Source organism: Canis lupus, chromosome 11, assembly GCF_003254725.2.
Source record: "Canis lupus dingo isolate Sandy chromosome 11, ASM325472v2, whole genome shotgun sequence".
NCBI classification, from domain to species: Eukaryota; Metazoa; Chordata; class Mammalia; order Carnivora; family Canidae; genus Canis; species Canis lupus.
This window is the reverse complement of record NC_064253.1, coordinates 42,018,742-42,042,306: the sequence shown is the minus strand read 5'-3', so window position 1 is coordinate 42,042,306 and position 23,565 is coordinate 42,018,742. Positions and strand designations below refer to the sequence as shown.

Below are 23,565 nucleotides of genomic sequence, written 5' to 3'. Positions count from 1 at the left end.
TTTTTTAAATTTTTATTTATTTATGATAGAGAGAGAGAGAGAGAGAGAGAGGCAGAGACCTAGGCAGAGGGAGAAGCAGGCTCCATGCACCGGGAGCCTGACGTGGGATTCGATCCTGGGTCTCCAGGATCGCGCCCTGGGCCAAAGGCAGGCGCTAAACCGCTGCGCCACCCAGGGATCCCAAGTTCATCTTAATTAAAGTAGTAAATGATGGTAAAGCTTTCTTTCCTTTTAGGCTTATGGGGAAAGAGATTGTAGTCCAAACTGCTCTGGACTAGCATATTGCCTGTTACATAGTAGGTAATTTCTGAAAGTCTTGTTAACAGTAATTTACATGTAAAAGTCTGTGCTGAGAAAATTCTTTTAAGGAAACTTGCTCTTTATATGGGAAAAAGTTACAGCAAGAAATGGGTATGAAGAAGCTCTTAGTAATCCTAAAGCAGAAAAACTTGAGCTTGTGCGTCTTTGTAATTTCAAATTTTCATGATGAGGTGAAAATCCAGTTTAATGTTTAAATGAGAAAGCTGTGCACAATCTCCTATAACTCTCTAGTGTTTTAAACATTGGTAAGGAAAATGCTTCATTTTTGCTCAAATGTGTATCTAAATAAGTTCAGATGTTTAAGTTAGAGGTGGTAGTTTCCATGGCAATGACCTTTGCCCTTGTATCTTTTTCTTAGATAGCACAGTATTTAGCATAGGTCATTCAGATTATTATTCCTGGCTGTGGATTTTTTTTTTTTTTTTTTAAGATTTTATTTATTCATGAGAGACAGAGCATGGGAGGCAGAGACACAGGCAGAGGGAGAAGCAGGCTCCATGCAGGGAGCCCGATGTGGGACTCGATCCCCTGACTCCAGGATCACGCCCTGGCTGAAATCAGGTGCTAAACCTCTGAGCCACCCGGGCTGCCCATGGCTGTGGATTCTTAAAGACTACCTTGCAGGCCTTTGACTCCTCTAGGTGCAGGTGTGTTTGGGAGAAGCTTCATGAGGGGTGGAATATGAGTAGGTTTTGTGCACCTTGTTTTTCTAGCATCCAGCACAGTGTGCCTCTCATGTCCTGTAAATCAGAGAGACGTTGCTTTTCTGGCTCTGGGTGTAATTTTCTCTACTTCTCTTTCTGATGCTATTTTATATACCAGACCTTGGTTGGGTTAGAGGAGAGAGGTATTCGCTTGTGGTATGGTCTTGGTTTTTCACAATTGTGGTAAGGTTTGCTTAAACTGTGATGTGGTGACAAGACCTGTCTTTCCCCCTCTAACTTCCTCCCTGAGGGTTAGATTGTTCTAACAAAGGCTGGTACTTGAATTAAAAAAAAAAATTCAGATTCACCTTGAAGCTTTAGCTTCTAAGAACTAGTAGGTATATCTGGAAAGGGATGTGTGTGTGTGTGTGTGTGTGTGTGTGTGTGTGTGTGTGTGTGTTGGTGGTAGGCCATGACAGCCTGCTTTAAGTCTGTCTTCCTCTTTATTTTTTTAAAAAGATTTTATTTATTTATTCATGAGAGACACAGAGAGAAGCAGAGACACAGGCAGAGGGAGAAGCAGGCTCCACGCAGGGAGCCCGATGTGGGACGCGATCCTGGACCCTGGGATCACGCCCTGGGCCAAAGGCTGATGCTCAACCGCTGAGCCACCCAGGTGCCCCTGTCTTCCTCTTTATTCCTAGTCTGTGGTGACCTTGACTGGCTTCTCAGGGTATATAGAGTTGCATTGCCAGGAAGGTAAAACCACATGAAAAGTCCCATAAATTAGTTTTTTTTTTTTACTCACCATTTGAATTGCACTTGATGATACTGATGCTCTGTTGATCTCTGTTCATATTTATTGCTGAGGAGGTAAAGGGGGGGTGGTATATGGGCTAATGTAATAGAAGGAGTATCTGGCCCAACTCAGTGGTTTACACAAGGCTTCCTAGAGACCTTGTTCCTCCTTTTCCTGTGCTGAGGGGGTTTCCATTTCCAGAAGAGAAAAGGTAATGAAGCTGTGGGAAACAGCCTGAGCATGGGAGGGAATACCAGGAGGTTGCTTAGAGCCTCATGTGTGCCAGTTGGAGGAGTAGGCATGCCGTGGAGAGCTGGGTGGGAACCAGGTCAGGTTGGGTGTCTCACTGTTGAGCTGAGATGTTGCTTTGTAGGCAGGGGGAAGTCACTGAAGACCTGGAAAAGAAAAATGGTTATGGAATGTGGACCCCACTAGGTAGATCACTGTCACTGTGGTATGATGAATCGGAGAAGGGCCAAGCCTGGAAGCAGAGGCATCAGTTAGGAATCTTCAGATGGAGTCTCAGCACTGCTTTCAGATCCTCGTTTTTCCACTTAATAGCTGTGTGGATTCCTGAAGTTTTGAAATCTTCATGTGTAAATTAAAGATACTGTATATAGCTCATAGTGTACAAGAAGATCAAGTGGGATTTTGTTTGTAAAATATCTAGCTTGAGGCCTTGCCTGGAATAAAGGATGCTACTTTCTTTTCCTTTTACTTTTTCCAACCTTCTGTTGATAGTAGAATTTATTAAATTCTACTACAAGAGGGACTTAAATAATCCGAACTTTCTTGTAGTAAAAGATATCCAAATCTCGTGGAGAGTTTAGGAGGACGCCTTAGTTAATTTTATTATTATTTTTTAAATTAAATATTGCCTTAAAATTGAAGTTAGAGCAGGCTTAGAAAAGGAATGTTCAAATTCAGGTCATTTTGAAAATCATGATAGGAGGAAGATGGGAGGAGACAAGACAGTTGTGTGTGGATGTGCGTGGGATCATTTCCTTGATATATGGATTGTAGAAACTGGCACCGTGTGACCCATTTCAGTGTGCACATTTTCAATCTAGATTCTAGAGTACATTCATGGCTGAGACTTCTTCATGCTCATTCTCTCTTGTGTTGTAAATAATAAACCTGAATATAAGTGGAAGATGCTTGTGTCATCCTTAGAGTTCTTAGCCAAAGGAACAGTGAGGTAGCAGTTTCTAATTTTAAATATTAAAATTTCAAGAGTCTGAGCAGCTGAGCATGAGAAGATGGAGTTGAGGATGGAAGGCATGTGTACTCGTGTGTGTGTGTGTGTGTGTGTGTGTGTGTGTATATACTTTTTAAAGTAAGGTAAAATAAGACTAATTCTGATGTGAAACATTTAGGCTATGGGCACTCTATATATTTAAATGTAGTCTTTAGAGGTCTAGGGTTAAAAATTGCAGCAAGTCAAGTAAAAATTCTTCTCCTCCTTAGTCACCATTTGTGACTGTGCTAAATGTAGTTTAACACAGCATCTGCTTCAGAGGCCCTGCACAGGAGCTGACAGTCATGGTTGGGCAAAGTCTGCATACTGCACTTTCTGTCCAGTGTTCTCTATCCATGTTGAGAAGCTCCCAACAAAACTCTGAACCCTTATTGCCTGTAGACATTCGTGGGGGTGGGAGGCTAAACCTTAACCTAGGAGACAAATAAGCAAATTATCTATGGTAACATTTTTAAAGGGGCATCTTCCTTTGGTCTAACAATAATGATAATAGTCCTTAGTATTCATTTGGCACCTCAGAGTTTGTAAAGTGCTTTGACATACTCTTTGACTAAGTAATATGTTTATAATTAAAGATTTTAAAGAAAACCGATCCTTTCCCCTCCCCCCTCCCTCTTACTAGAGTGGAAATAATTTAAAGGCTAGCTGTCTTTGTGATTTGAGTCTTAAGAATTTTCCTATGTTTAAATGTAGCCTGTGTTTCATATGCACCCCCTTTCAATACTTTAACCTATAGGAGATCAATATTGCTTCTCATTAAACTCTTGGAAATATATATGTGCATACATAAGTAGTTTCTATGTGCGCGTATATGCTCACACACCTGCCTCATTGTTCATTTATACAATGGGGGGACTTGCCCCAGTGTCCTTTTAGAAATCCTTAAGCATTTATTTAAAGCATGCTTTGCTTTGGTGATAGTAAGCTAACTTGCGGAAGGGAAATCTGACAAAAGTTGAAGGGAAATCTGACAAAAGTTGAAGGGAAATCTGACAAAAGTTGAAGGGAAATCTGACAAAAGTTGAAGGGAAATCTGACAAAAGTTGAAGGGAAATCTGACAAAAGTTGAAGTGACGGTCAGTGACAGGGAACTTAGACTCCTTTCCATGTTAGAGAGGTATCTGAGATCTGGGATGGATGTATGTGCCCATTGTGGTTGTAATAAGCACACAAAGTCTGGAGGTTAAGAAAGGCCTTACCTGATCTGTAATTTGTAGTATTTTTTCCTCCCCTCCCCTCCCCTCCCCTCCCCTCCCCTCCCCTCCCCTCCCCTCCCCTCCCCTCCCCTCCCCTCCCTCCCCTCCCCTCCCCTCCCCTCCCCTCCCCTCCCCTCCCCTCCCCTCCCCTCCCCTCCCCTCCCTCCCCTCCCCTCCCCTCATTAGAGATTAACCAGAAATTTCCTTAACTGAATGTCAGTTCTTGCCCTCCCCTCTATATCCCCTCTTGAAATGTAGCAAATAACTAGGAGTTTAATCACCAAAAGAAGCCACAGAATTACCTAGGTGGGTGGTTTTTTTTTTTTGTTTTTTGTTTTTTTTGGTTTTGTTCTGTTTTGTTTTCCAGCTGGGATATAACTTTTGAAGAAAGCTGTCTTTTAGGGAGGAAGGGGAATAGGTGGACCAAAGGAAATAAAGTATCTTTCTGAGTGTGGGTCTTGTTTTTTAAGATGCTCCAACTTTCATACTAAATAATTCATAGTCCTGTTTCTAAATCAAAAGTATACGTCTCTTGGGAATGTCAGTATTTTAAACATCAGCTGAAAAGAAAAATCTCTTTCATAGGCGAATACCAGTGAGATGATGTACATTACAGAGAGGAAGGATGCTGGGCCTTGTGTCCTGATCAAGGTTTATACTCCTGCAGTCCTACAGTGTGCGGGGTGAGAGCCCATTGTTGTAGTCTCCACAGCACAGTAACGAATTGCAAGATTTTCTGTCTGAGGGTAGCTGCTCTTCTCAATTTCTCTGAGGTCCCAAAGAACTAATTGTAGCCTCCCAACATTATTAAGGAAATTACCTTGTTTTGTTGACATTTTGGTATAAGCCACTAGGGATGAAATACTAACTACAGTTTTTGGCTTTCTGTACTAAATCTTACTAAATGACAGTGAAGAGTAAAATGCTAACCTTAGTGGCCAGATGGAGTATTGTGGCCCTTTATAACACTTGTGAGTTAAAAATGTTTGTGACCATAAACCTTCTTTTTCTTACAGTTCCTTTAAGACTAAGCATAGTTTGCCTTTTGGAGCTTGAATATGACTGTATTTTAGTGTCTGTATCCTATAGAGGAGCTATGTTTTTAACCTACCTAATGAAAACCCTCAACTACTGGGATTAATTTGAAGATTTCCAATCAGCGTTTCACAATTTGTTGCTACCCTGAGGGGGTTCCCTTTAGCTGTGACTTTAGTGGAGGAATGTGAAGTTAATCCAATTTCTATGTTGATTACTATGTTAACTGTCTTAATTTAGCAATTCAAATTTATCTGCCTATACCAAACAGGAACTCTGCTACAAAACTGTGGGAGTAGTTGATTTTATTCTTATTATGCTCATATCTCTTTTTAGGTTCTATAGCTAAATAATGGCATGGAAATTAATTAGGCCCACTGAGGTTAGAATGAAAGAATGAGGTTGGAATGATTCATCACTAGAAGGTAGTGTATTCCAGCCTATAACTAGGATTGAGTTAACCCCTGATTTAATTTTCACTGTTTTGGAGGTATATAAATGGCTCTTTTGAAGAATGTAGATTGAAAACCTTACTTCCATTGCACAATATGTAACTTATTCTCATAATAAACTCTTAGGAGGAATATTGAGGTATTTTCTTATCTTGAATTCTAACAGCTTAAGGAGGTTCTCAAAGGTTATGAATCCATTTCTGATATACTATACTCTGTTTAGTAGTTGTATCTTTTAAATTACTCTTTTAAAATTTTACATTTGCTGTTTGTAAAAAAAAAAAAACAAAAAACAAAAAAACAAAACAAAAAACAACAACAACAGAGTAAACTTTAAAGACCTTGGCTTTTATTCAGTGATTCGTGAATTGGGCAGCATCCTGTCTAGCAGATAGAAAGGAGCTCCAGAGAACTGAACAAAATGGGAGACTTTTGTAGGCAGAAGGGGACAGATAAGTAGAGTGAATTACCTAATCTTTCTTTGGGGGACATACTAGGTCCATCAGGCAGATTACCTCACTAGTACTGACCAGAAAATTCCAGATTTGCTAGTTGAAGTTTACATCCCTGGGAGGGGTTGAGACTGTAATTAGGCTAGATACTAAGTCTTGGTTTGCTAATGTGGACCTTAGTGCAAGTAACTCCATTTTGGACTTGTGTTTTCTCTTTTAACAATGCCTTTCCTTTTTTTTTTTTTTTTTTTTTTTAATGCCTTCCTTTTGATCAGACTGTCAGTTTAACTGAAAAAGACATGATAAAAATTCAAGGCATTATCACCACTCCCAGCTATTGCTCTAATGTTTTGGTTGATCATCTGTGTGGTTTCATAGGCCATGCTGATTTTTGCTTAATCTGTGATGTTACAGGCCGTTACTTCAGGTTCACAACTTTTCTATTTTAAGATTTTGAGAGCGAGTGTGTAAGTGGGGAGAGAAGCAGACTCCCCACTGAGCAGGGAGCCCATGTGGGGATCCATCTCAGGTGGGATTATGACCTGAACTGAAGGTAGATGGACACTTAACTTGACTGAGCCAATTAGATGCCTCCAGGTTCACAGTTTTTAAGTTGGTCATTTTCTTGGTCACTTATTTTATCAATCCAGTCTTAGGGGAGATCATTTGCTTGCTTGATGCTTAGCAGCTGTGGACATGCATTTATAGCTTTTCAGAGAATATAGCATGCTGTGGAGACTATTATGATTATTATAAGCAGGAAAATTCCTATGTTTGGAGTGTACTTTGGAGCCATGGTTTCCAAGACCCAAAGTAATCAAAATCAGGTACATCAAAGAAAGAGTCCATTGAAGGATTCATCTTTCTAAGTTACGGGGCTCATATGATGATCTTATGTCACTGAGTTTCAACTTCCCAAGTAGTGTTAATCAAGGTTAGTAGGTGGTTCTGGCCTCAGCACAAACATCTTCTTGCTGAGTTAAAAGAAAATCAAAGGCTGTCTTACTAAGAATATCTTTGGCAAGAGGGTCCAATTGTTGGGTACTTAATATTTTAGCAGCAGATTCTGCAGTACTTTTTAGAGTTAAGGAGAGGGCCCTGACCTCCTCATTTTCATTTATTTCTAGTTAGAGGAGCATTGATCTGCCAGTGGAAGCTAATTTTGAATCATGATTGCCTCCTGGTAATTCCCATTTGAGTCTATGGCCTTGCATAGGAAAAGTGACAGCCATGGAGACTTGTACATTTCTATACATTTCTAGAGTCTGCCAACCACACAGGTAGTTTTATTCTGGTTGCCTTCTGTCCCTTTCTTCATACAGAGCCTGGGCCCAAGGTTCTCTGGGTTTGGGGTTGCTAACCAGGGACTGGGAAATGGACCCAGGGGGTCTCCAGAACCATGGACAGTCTGGGAGGGTTACCCTTCTTAGCAGTAGCTTGGGAGATACGGGTGATGGGGTTATCTTTCCAGCCCAATGCTAGGGTGAAGGAAAGAAAGAAGACGAAAGGGTTTCATGTTTAGTTAAAGCATGAAGTTTTGATTCAGTGTCTTGGGAGGAAGCAGTCTACATCAATGTCAGCTACTTCTCTTCCTCGGCAATTTGATTTGAAGGTCTCCAGTGTTTGTACAGGACCATAGATGTCAGGCAAAGCCTTCTTTAGCTGTGAAATATGCACCTGAGGTTTTAGTCTGTGAAGTTTGGCTGCTGTCTGGGTAATGAGGAGCACTTGGTATAGTTCCCCTAAGGAGATTTTAGGGGGTAGGGTAGCCTTTGTTCTTAGTGATTCCAAATCAGAAAGATGGGAGAAAATTTGAAACATAGGTTTGGAGAGAGTCACAGACAAATATTTCAGGAAACCAGAAGAGTTTAGCACCTAATCCGTTCTACAGGTATGTAGCCTCAAAGACCATGGTATTAGAATTTATTATCAACAAAGGTGTAAACAAATTTTCTTCCTGTCGTTACCCTCATTTTGGTTAGTGCTTCTTGCCTTGCCCTGGTGCAAGGAGAACAGGTTCCTACTGAATTTATGTAAATACCTATATTGTCCTGAAAAGAATACTCAAGATTTTCTGACTTTGGAGGGATTTAGTAGGAAGGGAAAAAAAAGGTAAATGTTTCCTCTTTCTTTCTTTCTTTTTTCTCTTTTCTTTCTTCCTCTTCTTCTTCTTCTTCTTCTTCTTTTTTTTTTTTTTTTTTTTTTTTTTTTTTTACCAAATTGCTATAAGTCATAGGTAGCTTAAGAAAAAAGATTTCCTTAAATCTAGGAAATCAAAATATTAAGGAACCAGCAATGTTTTCTTTCTTTTTTTTTTTTTTTTTAAGATTTTATTTATTCATAGAGACAGGGGGGGGGGGGGGCAGAGACACAGGCAGAGGGAGAAGCAGGCTCCATGCAGGGAGCCCGATGTGGGACTCTGTCCGGGGTCTCCAGGATCACACCCTGGGCTGCAGGCGGCGCCAGACCGCTGAGCCACCGGGGCTGCCCCCAGCAATGTTTTCAAACAAAAAATCATACCATTAATACTTGTTCTGCTTGAATCCAGTTTTCCCATTTGTTCTGGTGATTTTTTAGCGAGTTCAGTTTTATGATCTTAAAGTTAATAGAAACTTGTACTTGTCAAAGTGCTTTCCATGAATCTCCTTAGAAATGAAGCACTTTTACAGGAACCCTTTTGCAAAAGCATCAGAGTAAAACAGTAACTCTATAAATGATAAAAGGCTTAAAAATGATTCATGTTTAAAAGATCTGATGAGTGTTCATAATGGATTGACAAGGATATTTGGTTATTTTTGTAATATACAGCATTTAAGAATTGGAATTATGACTGATAACATTATGCCAGAATATATCAGATTTCTTCTGGTTTTGTACAATTTCTGGAGTCCTTCTAACATATACCTGTATACAGATACAACGTATAAAGACAGTATTCTTGACGGTGCTTCCTATATAATTTTATCACATAAGTTTAACATCTCCCTTTTTATTTTATTTTTTATTTTTATTTTTATTTATTTTTTTTTTACATCTCCCTTTTTATAAGGAGAGAAGCTATATCTTTTGAGATGTTCCAGGGACCTGCTGAAAAATCACTAATTAGTTTGAGGTCAAAAAGACATCATTTAGAATTTGATTTTGTGAAGTTTATCAAAACTATCAAAAAAGGTTTTAAAACACTTGGTCATATAGGATCATAGGTTAAAGATTTTGAATGCAAATACAGAAAGTTAAATATTTGTAAAAAAAAAAAAAAAACAAACAAAACCTTAGCACTTTTAATAGGGAAGACTGAGTTTTCAAAAATAATCAGAGATGTGATAAGAATGACATGAAACACAGGAAATTATTTTGGCAAGACACAAAATCTTTGTTTTCCGGGAAGAATGCTTAAAAGGTAAAGAAAAACCTATTGCAGTTTCTTATCCGGAATGGACTAGTAGTCCCAAGAAAACTTCTGTCTTTTTAGCAGATATGGACAATTGAGTGCTGCTTTTAGATGAGTACACTACTGATTTTACAAAGCTTAATTTAATAACCTTTATAATAAATTCATTTAATTCTAACCAACTGATCCAAACAAGGTAAGATTCTTTTTCTTTCTCTTCAAGTTTCTATTTAAAAAATTTGTGTTTTATTCCCCCCCCCGCCTTCTTAAAGATTATATTAATTATTCATGAGAGACAGAGGGAGAAGCAGGCTTCCTGTGGGGAGCCCAATGTCGGACTCCATCCTAGGACCCCGGGATCACCACCTTGAGTCTAAGGCAGATAGATGCTCAGCCACTGAGCCACCCAGGTGCCCCTATTTTCCCCTTTTCCATTACAAAATAACCAGTTTTACTTTGGGACAAATTTATTTCCTTTTTCCTTAACAGAAACCCATCTTCAAACCTCATGCCTTTTCTTTTTTTTTTTTTTTAATCATTTACAACTTTATTTTATTTTCTATTATAAATTTATTTTTTATTGGTCTTCAGTTTGCTAACATATAGAATAACACCCAGTGCTCATCCCATCAAGTGCCCACCTCAGTGCCCGTCACCCAGTCACCCCCACCCCCCACCCACCTCCCCTTCTACCACCTCTAGTTCGTTTCCCAGAGTTAGGAGTCTCTCATGTTCTGTTTCCCTTTCTGATATTTCCCACTCATTTTTTTCTCCTTTCCCCTTTATTCCCTTTCACTATTTTTTATATTCCCCAAATGAATGAGACCATATAATGTTTGTCCTTCTCCGATTGACTTACTTCACTCAGCATAATACCCTCCAGTTCCATCCACGTCAATGGGTGGGTATTTGTCGTTTCTAATGCCTCATGCCTTTTCTAATCAAAACAAACAAAACCCATATTCTGCTCTCCTTGAATATAGTTGTTTCTCTTATTATTTCTAGTCATTTAAATCAATGTTAGAATTCTTAATGCTTAAAAACCTTAATTTCTAGTAAAAAACAAGTACACAACTGTGAATTGTCTTTTTAGCATTAATATTCTGTGGCTTGGCAAATTTATGTATACTTTTTATAATTTTTGGAAACATATGTTTCTCATAGTAAGTTTCTCAGCATGGCACAAAACGTGTTTACTAATAGATCCAAAATATCTCTAGATCCTCTGTAAAGGAAGCCAAAAGTGGATAAGCCTATTTTTAGTAATTAATGTTCTTGTGTTTTATCATATTTGGAAATGATTTTGACATTTAATGACTTCATCATTTAACTGTAAAATTTCAGGTTACCAAGATTTGAGATTATTTAAAGATTGACCCAGAACTTTTGTCTTGCTTACATCTATTTAATTTACTTGTTCTCAGTAATTATGTTTAGATTACCTATGAAAATTTCAGCATATCAAGTTATTTTTTTTTTTTGCTGTCAAGTTTTATAACAAAACATGAACTTACTTTGACTAATCCAGGAAGAAAAAAAGTATGTATTATATTCAATGTTAATAACTCTAAATATGTATTTATTTTAATTAAGCCTACAGATCTAGATTAGCTTTAGTACTGAATATTTTCCCAAATCCACATGAACTTGAAAAGCATTTAGATTAATTTCTATTAGGTTTCTGAGAATTTTAGGAACATTTCAATTCATATCAGCACTTTGTGTTTTTAAAGTCAATTACATGGAGTTCTTTTACAGATAAATTTTTGGCAGTATCGTCTGGAGGTAGAAGATACCGCATATGTATAACATATGTGTAGACACACATAAACGTGTAGACACACATAAACATGTAGACAGATGCAAACAGAGACAGTATAGCTTCTATTTTAAAATTACTGCTGTGAATGAGATATTATACAGGCACTAATTATGAAAGAAGTTGGATTTAAGTTGTTTTTTGGGTAGGTGAGATAAATTGAGGTTACTTGCTCAGGTGGCAAAAGCTTTTTACTAATACTTGAAGACATAAAAGAATAATTTTTTTCTAAATTTTAATCGATTTTTCCTCTTTTGTTGTCATTAAGAATTATTGTCCCTTGGCAGATTTTTTTTTTTTGAAAAATTTTTTTTTTTTAATGGTCTCGTAACCTTTTTAGAGCAGAAAGACCATTTAGACAGGATTACTAGAAGGAGTACTTAAATAAAGAAGGATAGATGGGAGCAGTAGGAGTTCGCATTCATCTTAGAGTTTTTTGTTTTAGGCATCTCTTGTGTCTTTTTTTTATTTTATTTTTTAAAGATTTATTTATTTATTTATTCATGATAGACATAGAGAAAGAGAGAGAGAGGCAGAGTCACAGAGGGAGAAGCAGGCTCCATGCCGGGAGCCCCATGCGGGACTCAATCCCGGGTCTCCAGGACTGCTCCCTGGGCCAAAGGCAGGCGCTGAACCGCTGAGCCACCCAGGGATCCCCTCTCTTGTGTCTTTAATTTGTCATTAGCCTTTTACAATGAATCTTTCAATGGAGCTATTTTGGAATCTTGAAACTTTTTAGAGGCTTCTGCATATCAGTTAAAATAGGTATCCCATTCTGTTTGCTTAATCTGAGCCCTTACTTGTAAGTACACCTCTTAAGTAATCTTAACTAATTGGAACATTTCTCATAACAGCCACTGTTATTTCCCCAATGGGACTGGCAGTGGTTTGGTGGGATCCTTAACCATAAGTGGGGTACAACCCATATTTCTGCCTGTGGTAGTTAGGGACCTCTAATCTGACGGTTATTAAGCTAAGTTCTCAGGACATAATACAGTGAGTTTCTCTAATTCCAGGTTATTTTCAGTAAGATTTTTTTTTTTTAAAGATTTTGTTTGTTTATTCATGATAGAGACAAAGACATAGGCAGGGGGAGATGCAGGCTCCATGCCAGGAGCCCAACATGGGACTCGATCCCGGGACTCCAGGACTGCTCCCTGGGCCAAAGGCAGGTGCTAAACTGCTGAGCCACCCAGGGATCCCCGAGATTTTGTTATTTATGTAAATATTTACAGCTTCTGGAATCATAGTTTTTAGACCTTAAAATCAGCAGATATGCTGGGTTGTGGCTTGCTTAACTTTTAGAATTTAAGGATCCTCTTTATTTAGTTTTTAATTTTTAAATTTAATAATAATAATAATTATTATTATTATATAATTAGCAGCTAAGTCTTTGGATCTCTTGTGGCCAAACTGATAGCTGGAAGGGATGTGCCTCTGGGTTGGGAATTTTGTGATGTTTTACAGTGTACTTCATTGCATGGAAATTTTCTTGAAGTTGGCAGGTGACCCTAGTATAAATACAACCTGTTACTTAACCAGTTTGCTCTTATCCTAACATAGTCTTTTCTTTTGAGTTAGGTGGTAAACGCCCAGATGGCATTTAAGTGCTACACCTGTACCTACCAACTTTTGTGGTCTTTTCCCCTGAGATTCCTATCAAGGAATCAGTTATTAACAGTTATTAACACTGAATCCTTTACCTACACAAACAAGACACATGTGCAGCTTAATACACTGGCAGTAAACAAGAAATGTTACTGCAGACTGGCCAAGAGAAAGCCCTGTGCACGCCACCACCAGTTTCCAGTCTGGAACTGGGGAACGGACTGAACCAGCAGACCTTAAGAATGAGGAGTGTGTACTGGATTGGGTTTCCAAAAAAGGGAGATTGTGGACTGAATCAGGGGCAAGGGGCTTGGTTCCTGGTAGAACCATCTGCTAGCACAAGCTGACCTGCCCTCAGCTGGAAACCCAGTTAGGTTGGGACCTTGATGCAGAGGGTGGTGTTCAAAAGTAAGAGGAACCTAACAATGGCCTTCGGGAATAGTGAGAAAGACCTAGAACCCAAGGGCTTGCAAATACTACTCCTGAGTTTTTTTTTTGTTGTTGTTGTCCCCAAATATCATCAGAAGTTCACTTCGGATCTTGTCACTGCCACCAAGTCAAAAAAACAAAAAACAAAAAACAAAATTCAACTGAATAAACTTCAGAAATCTTACTGGTTTGTTCAGCAATTCCGGAATTGGGCAGCACCCTATCAGACAGAAGGGAGCTCCAAAGAGTGAACAAAGTGGGAGGGAGTCTTTTATAAGTGGAAGAGGGGCGGGAACAAGGGAAAGAGTGGATTACTTCATCTTTCTTTGGGGGACAGAAGGATGTTAGATGGATTACCTCATTAGTGCTCACCAGACAGTTCCACATTTACTAGTTTTAAGATTGTGTTCCTGGGATAGGTTGAAAATGCAGTTAGGTTTGGAATGAAGTCTTGGTTTGCTGTGATGTGGGGCATAGCACAAGTGATTCCCATTTTGTAACTTTTAAAACAAATAAATCACGGGGTTCTTCTATTAATCCATAAGTAAAAGGAAAAACTTTGACTTAATATTATAAACTCAGTTTTTATGTGTTGAATTTCCTTGAGGAGCTCCCTACCAACCCCTTAAGACCGCTTTCTATAGAAAGCCATTCCTTTGCTTAATTATCTTGTGTTCTGAGTTCCATATCTTAATAAATGCAGGTTGGTGAGCCTGTGAGCAGTTAGAATCAAAGCCAGTTTCTTGATCATGAATTTCAACAGTTTAACGATGTAATTAAAGTAGCACATTAGTAACCTGTTTTCCTCCTGGGTAGATCCTCTGGTGTCACCCTTGTTGGAGTCCTGTCTTTCTATATCAACGTTACTGCAGTTGTTTCTTGATAGATCTTCCTGCTGGCAAAGTTGCAGTCCTCCCATATAATCATATGTGATTTATTTTTACAGCACCCCCATGCTGTTATGCTGAAAATCTTATGGTGACCTCTGACGGAGTTCAGGACACACTACCCCAAAATATGGTACTTTGGCATATTGAATTTCTTAAGTTGAAGGAGTTTGAGAAAACAGGAACAGAGAAGGTTTGAGAAAACAGAAACAGAAAGGTCACCCTACCCACTATCCATCCCCCTTTTCCCCTGAAACAGGTTCTAGAACATTTTATGCGAAAGATATTCTCACAAAATAGTGGGAGGAAGGCAGACATTCTTCCCAGAGAATGGGAATTGGACTAAGAATAGTACGAACAAACCTTGTTAAACTACTCCTTGTCTACCTAGTCATTTCATCACTTAATACCCTAGCCCCAACCCCTTTGTCCTGTCAAGTTCTTCACAAATTTATTCTTTATCTAAAAGGTGTGAAAGTTACCTGTTCTCGCCACTACTTTTGGGCTTCATTTCCTTGTGAAGGCTCCCATGTGGGTACATGTAAAAGCTTATAAAATTTGTATGTCTTTTTTCCCTGTTAATCTGTTTTTGCCAGTCTAATTTTCAGATCCAGCCAGGGACTCTAAGAGGATCTAAGAAACCTTTCTTTTCCCCTACACCTCCGAGGCCCTTTATGGTCTGGCCTTATTACTTCTTTGCTTTCTTTCCCTCCTTTCTAGCTTCACCCTAGATGTTCTCTGCCTGGAATGCTCTTCTTCTGGATATCCCCACAGGATGTATTTGTTCACTGTTACATTTCTGATAACCATAATTTTGGTGCTTAAAACAATGTGAATTTATTATCTTTCAATTATGAAGGTCAGAGCCCCCTTAAGTGGGTCTCACTGGGCTTTGATCAAGGTGTTGGTAGGACTTCATTCCTTTCAGAGTCTGTAGGGAAGAATCTGTTTCCTTGCTTTTTCCACTTTTTGAGGCTGCACATACTCTTTGGTTAGTGGCTATCCCCCATCTTGAAAGCCAGTTAGTTGAGTCTTTCTCATGCTGCATTACTCTAACACTGAATCTCCATCCTTCCTCCTGTATTTATAACAACTCTTCTGCTCATGCTGGCTCTGCCGGGGTAATGTGGGATAATCTCCTCATTTTGGAGTCATTTGATTAGCAGCCTTAATTCTCTCAATTCTCTCTGCAATTTAAATCTCCCGGTTCATGTGACTAGATATTCACAGATTTCAGAGGTTAGAATGTGAACATCCAGGTGAGTCATTTTACCCACCACAGTGGCTAGTTTCTGTCTCTAAACTTTGCTCAGAGTTCACCTTCTCAGGGATGCCTGTTTAATATTGGAAACTACCCCTCCCTACATTCTCAACCCCTACTTGGCTTTACATTTTCTTTTATTACAAAGCTCATTTGTTTATAGCTGTTACACTACTTTCTTATATATGTTCATTGTGGTCTACTGCACACACCTGTTGCAGATGTAGACTGCAGGATTCATCTTCATTACTGTATCTCAAGTACCTAGGACAGTCCTTAGGTCATGGGAGATGTGTATAAGTGTTTGATGAATGAGTGAATGAATGAAACAGTGTGTGAAGCTTAAGCAAATCTTTCTCACTAGAGCTTTGCTTTTCTGTTGCCCAGCACGGATGCCTGAAATGGACATAGAATTAAGGGAAGGACTTGGGACTTCTAAATTCATTAGCTTTACTTTCTAGCCTCAAAAGTTTTAATCCTGCCAGCTCTAGAACTACAAAACCTCAGAACAAGTGGCGTCAGAAAGACTCTGTAGTTTGTCTGTAGGAGCCATAAAGGGCCAAGAGACAGAAATGTTGGTGTTCACTGCCAAAGAACATTCTCTCTGTGATTTCTGCAGCTGTTTGGTGTATTGTCTCTGGCAGCTCTTAGACCCTTGTTAGCCCCAAGGCCAAAAATCTGAACTTGACGAGGCTGAGGAAATCTATAGGGCCTGTGAGGCAGTTAAAATGATTATGGATGTGGGGTAGGAAATTGACAGGGATTCTAGAATTGAGGAAATCACATGAAGTTTAAAACCACAAACCTTTATTATTTTAGGAAGGACAAAGGAAAGTGTGAAGAGGTTTATAAAGAAAAACTAATGGCTCATTCCTGTAGCTGACACGTCAGCCCCATGATTTTTAGTGCTTGGTTGAGTTCTTCCGTTGCTTAATTCAGTAAAGTTGAGATACATCCTAAAGATGCCATTTTAGTGGGAAAGATAAAAAATTATTATGTGGGAATGGTATCTTCTAGGTAGATGGCCCTATCAGCTGCTTACCCAGCTCTCATTGTAAGTTCTCATTACTCTCCTGATAATTTGTAGTGCTTTAGCTTCCTGCCTCGCATACTCCAAAGGAAAATGCTGTTGGGCCAAGGTTTCTGTCTGTATTTTGGTAGTTTCTCCTTTTAAACTTGAGAGACAAATGCCTTCTGTTCACCTTGTAACTTGGTTTTCAGAGAGTTTGGTGGTCAGAGGAAAAGACTTTGCACTATCCAGATTCTACACTGGTGCTCTGCTACTTGAGGTATTGAGAGCCTGCTAGCTTGCAAGGAAGTGTCCTGACCAAAGTCACTTTATCCAAGTGTGACTTTTCAAAGTGTGAGAGATGCTTACTCTTGACCTTGGCCAAGATTCTTTTTAGAAATGTTGCTTTTCATATTTGCATAAACATTCTAGTCTGTATCAAATTAAAACTGTTTGAGATCCGTAACTTCGTTATGATGCATTTTTAAACACCTTTGTGTTATAAAATCTATTGTTTTTGTTCGTTATTTTTTTCCACATCTCCCTCCTCTTCTGCCATTTTCCTCAAGTTAGACCCAGATTCCAGAGGTGACATCTCTGTAACCTTGCTGGCCAGAGGCTTGGAATGTATTTATATCATGTTTTTGTTTTGGCTTCAAGCTTTTTTATAGTTGGCAATTTGGCATAATAGACTCTTGAAATAAAAGTACACAAGTGATCACTGAAGATAGTGTCTCTTTGTTATGCCATTTAATGAGAATTTGGCTTTTATTGGGTAAGGGTTGCTTATGGAGTGCACCAAAAATTGAAAATATGCTTTCCTAATTATCTCTGGTTTGGAACACTTGAGGTGAGATAGAAAAAGAGCTATTAAGTTGGCATGCATTTAGGAAGGTCACTGCCCTTGCATGCTTAGCTTTTTAAAACAAACTGTTTTGACCTTAGGTATGTTTGCAGATGCTTAGTCTATACAACCAAGAATGTACATGTGTGGTGGGTATGGCGGGAGGGCCTTCTAGGCAGATGGAATTACATGAGCAAAGCCAGAGGATGAATGTACGGCTTCACAAGTACTGGAGCTCTGAGGGGACAAGGAATGGTTCAGATTTTTAGGTGATTGAATATGAGCTGGTGAAAGAAGTTGTAGAGAGTCCCAGGTGCTTATACTGTTCATACTTAGTAGTTTGTGCTTAATTTGATAGACAGCCGGGAGCTATTGTGGGTTTAGGAAAATCCATTAGGGAGTAGTAGTGTTAGTGTGGATTTGGATGATGAGGGACCTTTGGGAAGGCTATGTAAGTGGTTCAGATGATTCAGATGACGAAACATGAGGGCCCAGACTGGGATGGTAACCATGATGGTGGAGATGCACAGGCCTCACCAGGTGATATGCAGTGGTCTCTTGGCAGTCTGCTGTGACTCTAACCTCCAGAGGTCTGTTCCTTAAATCAGATGGTATCTAGGACTTGGAAACCCTTTTTTCCCTTGTAGACCTGTACTTATTAATGAGAATTCGCAGAATATATTTAGGATGTTTTCGATTAGCAGTCTATCTTGTTGGGTGGCTGTCTTGTAAGAGGTTGAAAATAGGAAGAAAACTGCTAAACCTTAATTTTCAGAACTCTGTATTAAAATAGGGACTTCTGTTTTCTCTCATGTGACCAGAAAATTGTTGGTCCCAGATAGGAGAAATCAAGCAATAGCGTTGGTTTCCTAAAATCCATTATTGTAAGAAACTTTAGAAGTTTAAGTACACAAGGATGTCTGGGTGGCTCCGTGGTTGAGCATCTGCCTTTGGCTCAGGCGCAATCCCTGGGTCCTGGGATCAAGCGCAGCATCAGGCTCCCCCGGGGGAGCTTGCTTCTCCCTTTGCCTGTGTCTCTGCCTCTCTCTCTGTGTGTCTCATGAATAAATAAATAAAATCTTTAAAAAGTTTAATACAGGGCAGCCTGGGTGGCTCAGTTTTTTAGCACCGCCTTCGGCCCAGGGCCTGATCGTGGAGACCCGGGATCAAGTCCCACATTGGGCTCCTTGCATGGAGCCTGCTTCTCCCTCTGCCTGTGTCTGCCTCTCTCTCTCACTCTCTCTCTCCCTGTGTCTCTCATGAATAAATAAAATCTTAAAAAAAAAAAAAGTTTAATACACAGTGGACCATTACGTTAAAAAAAAAAAAATCAACTTTTATGGAGTTTTGGAAGTGTGAAGACAGAGAGCCCCTTTCTCCCAATAAAATCATGATTCCACTAAACCAGCACCTCATCATTATCTGTTGGAGCCCAGAGAAAGTTTAGAATATTCTAGATCTATGCCAAAGTGCCTTTCATAAATTAGTACATGGAAAAAAAGCAGTCTTAATTGGCACAATTGATGTCTAAATTAAGATGTGAACATATATTGAAACGTTATTTTTTTAAGCTTTAAAATGAATAGTTCTGTGTTGTTGGAATGTACACCCCCCATCCCCCTTTCCAAAGAGTTTCAGAGCCAGTAGAATCTATAAATAGTGCAGACCGGTTGTCTGTGGTAGATTGAGTAGAGCAGAATCGCCTGTCCTTAAGTGAAGGGGAAGTAGCTTTACATTTTTAGTAACTGAATTGTTGGCCAGCATAAAGGTAAGGGCCATGTGAGCAACTTATTTATAACTTCCCATAAAGGTATGTGTCTGCCTCAAGTAGAGAAACTGTCTGGGGTGCTTGAAATGTAAAAGTGCAGTAGAATCATTTTCCATACACAGCCTTCCTAGCTAGTTGGTGCAATAAAGTGATTGTTCACATCCCTGGGGCTTTCAGAAAGAGGGATGTCAATAGATTAGCTTATTAGCGTCGTCTCCTATGGAATAGAAGGGACCAAGGCCATTAAATGTGAATCTGTGGTTTTATGTAGTGAAAAATGTTCAGATATTAATTCCCGAAGGTATTCAGGACATACATTTAAGCTTGGTTTAACCTCTTGGGTGTGGTCCTGCCTATTCTACCCATGTGGTCTAACCATGATTAGGTTCTTGTCAAAATATTTCATGGGTATAAAAGCACTTTATCTTTTCACAGGTTTAGTTCGACTATAAGTAGGTTTTTTGTTTTTAAAGTAAACATAGAATCAGACTGAATTTATAACAGTGGGAGAAGGGAAGAAGTGTAAGACATTTTCATGGCATCCTGTAAGGAGTATGTTAAACCCTTTTGGTAGATGCCAGAAAATGGAATCCATTGTTACATGTTAATTAACGTCATTGCTCACATCAAGAGTAAACCACTTATAGCCAGCTTTAAGTAAGGATGAAATTTTTATAATCATAAATACCCAAGTAAAAGATGTTTTTGGCTCTCCTTTGTCATGTGTCTGTTTTTAGAGATTGAGTTTTTCTGAATATTCTGTTGGCCATTTAAAGGATCTGCCTATATGGCTAAAATGTAAACTTTGGCTTTTGTGCCAATACTGTGGCTCTGTTTAGTATTTGGGCAACTTGTAATAAGTGGTAAATGGCTCATTAACTATATTGGAGGCCTCATAGCAGCACTAATTTCAAATCGTGCTGCGTTTACAATTTACATATTAAAAAATGTTCACTTGATTTCGTTCAGGGACAAAGCTGACATCCTATATAAGCATTACTCCAAACAATCCTATTTATTGGTCCAATTATTTCAATTGAAAGATGCTGGTTTACTGCCTCTTAGTATATGTGAACAATTCTCAGTGAAACTGTTAGAGATCAGTTGGACTATAGTGTCAGAATAACCTCACAGGGTTTCGATTCATTTTTAATTTTAAGTCCCAGGATTAAGGATCATTTATAGTATAATGTAACAGTATGGGCAAATATAGTTTCCCTTACTGCCTTTCTGATATTTTTGGGAAAGAATGCTTTTCTGCAAAGCATTCACTTATGAATTGCATGACTGCCTTTTCTCACTATAAATTTCATTCACATTTCTTTCCTTCTCCCACATCCTTAAGAGACAGGACAGCATGCAGTGTTTTGCTTCATTTTATCATTTAAAAATTTTTTTGAGATGTGGTTTAAGGTAGTTCTTCAGGATAGATGTCAAAGTAACTAGTTAATACTGTTTTAAAATCAGGCTCTTAATTAAAAATGCTTAATTTGTGCAAGAAAACTACATGTTAAAATGAATTTGGAAAGATTAGATTGGAATTGCCTCAAATTCAATTAAGCCACACTGCATGGACGTGCTGGGAATATCAATACAATCACTGTAAATTTTGTACAAACTGATTTGTTGCATTATCTTGCTCATCTAACATACGGTACTTTTTGTGTCCATATTGCAGACGGCAACTCCAAACTAACATGGCAGTCAGACTGTGTGATGTGGCTTCTCTGCTTAGAAGTGGTTCGTGGGCAGCAGAGCCTTGGACTGGGGTCTGTGGGATTTTTCTTAAATTCTGTAGGCTACTTTTTTTTTTTTTTTTTTTTTTTTTTTTTAGCATGTTGCAGGAGTGCTGAGGCCATACCAAACACTTGAACTTTTCATTTGGCATACTAATTATTCTTACATTTAACCTATTGTGGTATGGCCATCATTAGGACTTTGAAAGCACATTGCAATTTTAACCATAGTGGTATATGTAGCATCAGAACCATGCTTTTGTATGTAACTTTTTATAATCTGAATTAGGATTTAGTGCAGACTCAAAGAAAAGAGTGACAAGCTTTTTTAAAAAAAAAAAACAAAAAAGTTTTGGTATGGTCTGAATACTAAGTTACCGTAATTCTTTACATTCTGTTTACTATGTATTTTTTTGGTTACTAAATTTTGAAGTTATTTACAATTCCTGATGCTCAAAAAAAAAAATTGTTGAAATTGTAAATCTGGCTGAAAATTATTTGCCCAGTAACTGTTGAAAGAGTTTGCATTCTGTGAACAGTTGTGTTGAGCCTATCAATGGAATATGCATTATTTGTAAAATATAGCACATTAGTATCATTTTATTCTGAGCAGATGGTCCTATAGCTGAGAGATGCTGTAATTTTCAGCGCACACAGCCTACTGCAGCTGTTCACTTGAATGTTGGCTTAGGAGCTCATTCTTGCCACCTGAACATGGAAATAAATGTGCAATTAAGTGAGAGTGTTTGTTGTCCTTGCTAAATCCTGCTAATTTCAGTCAATGAACACTTTATATTTCAAATGCCATCCCAATGAGTTAAGTACAAATCTCATACTTGGGGTTCACATAGTTTCTACACATACCCTAACTTTTGAATAGCAATTTGTTTTAATTGGCCTTGGCCACTCTCCTCTTGCAACTCATTGTTTTCATAAATCCTGGGCAAAGATAATCCCGTAAGAGTTTTGCTGTGGAAAGTGACCCACAGCTAATATTCTACAGACTGGAACAGTTACATACTTTATTAGGAAATTTGAAAACTCCTTTCTCAGTTTCAGATAAATTTGTTAATTAGAATAAAATGCATGTCTTGAATTGTTTCAATTTTTTTTCCTACAGATTTCCAAAGATTTATTTTCTTTTACTCCTTTAAGTATTCCTTAAGAACACTTACACAAAAGAGGTAGCATGCAGCTTTGTGGGGAAAAAAAAAAAACCCATTTCTTTGAAAAGGAAATGCAGTCATGGAGGGTTGTAGGTTGTTTGATATTTGATAGGTAGTCTAGATTTTGTCTATTTTTAAAAATCAAGATAATGCTGATTCTTGTCCAGTCTGACCAGTCTTAATCTGGTCAGTTGACCAGTCTCAATCTATCCTATGCTGCCTTCTCTTATAAACATCTCTTGGCAGTAGAGATTTCTTTCTGTATGCTTATCCAGTGTTGTGCCCTTTTATTTTTCATAGGCAATATGCTTTTTAAAAGACTTTTTTTCTCTTGTAGCACTCTTTCCCTCTACTTTGCTTTTTAAAAATTTTGCCTCAAATTCTTTGCCTTTTATATGTTAGAGAACTTCCCTAAAAGTAGCATTCCATCAATTCAGAATTGTCAGTTTTGAGAAGTAGTTCTTTGTGGAGATGAGAGCTGTATTGAATGAAATACGAAGCATAATTCTTTCAGTGATACTTTGATTTTTGGATTCCCCCACAATCTTGCTGTCCAAAGTAGATAGCTATTGGAAGATGATTTTAGAAAATTTGGGGCTGTGGTTTGTGACTCTTGCTCAAAGAGCATAGCATTGATTTTTAGAAAACTGGATCCAAATTTGCTTATAAGTAGATTTTTAGAGTAGCCTGAACAGTTTGAGGCCATTTCCCCCAAGTCTGCTATTTATTCTATATTTGGAGTTTATAGGTACCTTATTACTTGCATTTCAACAGGCTTATGTGCTCAAATGAGAATTCCTTGGGCTGGTCTGTTTGCAAAAGTTGAAATATTTACGTTCTGCTGAGCTGGAGAGGTTTTTGTTTTATTTTTTTCCCATTAAAGTTAGAATCAAGGCAAAATGCCATATTGAATTGTTTGGGGATTCTATTTTGATGCTGTAGACCAGGTGCCTTGTTGGTGATCTTTAGCTGCCAAGGTTGACAAGAATGGCTTGTTAGATTCTACAAGGTACACTAAGTACTCATAGCTTCTTTTCCAAGTTATCCTACAAATCCTTTTCATTCCCTAACATTTAACATCTGATATTTTTCTTATTTCTTACCAACAGAAGAGGTATAAGATATTGTCAATCAAAAACATTTTCAATATGTAACCAAAACAGTACATGTTGACAAATTTATATTTTTTAAAGTACTCTTGCTCCTTGATTTTAAGTTAATGGATGTCTGTCAGTTTTAGAATATTGAAACTCTTAGGCTAACTGCAAATCTCTTCAGAGTTAGGAATACCATTTTTTTGATTTGTTTTTTGGTAGCATGTTAAGCACTTCTGTTTTGTAGTATGATTTTAGTCAGGGTTTAATTCCGTGCCCTTTGGTACTAAATTTCCTCAAGTTTTTGGATATTGCAGGTGAGTAAGGGTATGTGAGTAGACCCAAAATGCGGTTCTAGAGAATGTTTAACATTTACAGTGTGTTTTTATGTGCATG

The 23,565-nt window shown here is 38.3% G+C and overlaps 1 protein-coding gene across 23 annotated transcripts in view; it reads left to right on the top strand.

The window, feature by feature from the left end:
- ELAVL2 (ELAV like RNA binding protein 2) overlaps positions 1 to 23,565 on the top strand; it is a 143,056-nt gene that overhangs the window by 52,025 nt on the left and 67,466 nt on the right. For 12 of the 23 annotated variants that reach the window (XM_025432551.3, XM_025432557.3, XM_025432556.3 and 9 more), the window contains exon 2: positions 20,852 to 20,942. The exons of 4 other annotated variants lie outside the window; for them this stretch is intronic. In XM_025432551.3, coding sequence (XP_025288336.1) covers positions 20,871 to 20,942 — 72 coding nt within the window. In that variant the 5' untranslated portion in view covers positions 20,852 to 20,870. Of the gene's footprint in view, positions 1 to 20,851; positions 20,968 to 23,565 lie in introns of all 23 variants that reach the window. 7 more of the 23 variants (XM_025432554.3, XM_025432555.3, XM_025432543.3 and 4 more) reach the window with 1 other exon arrangement.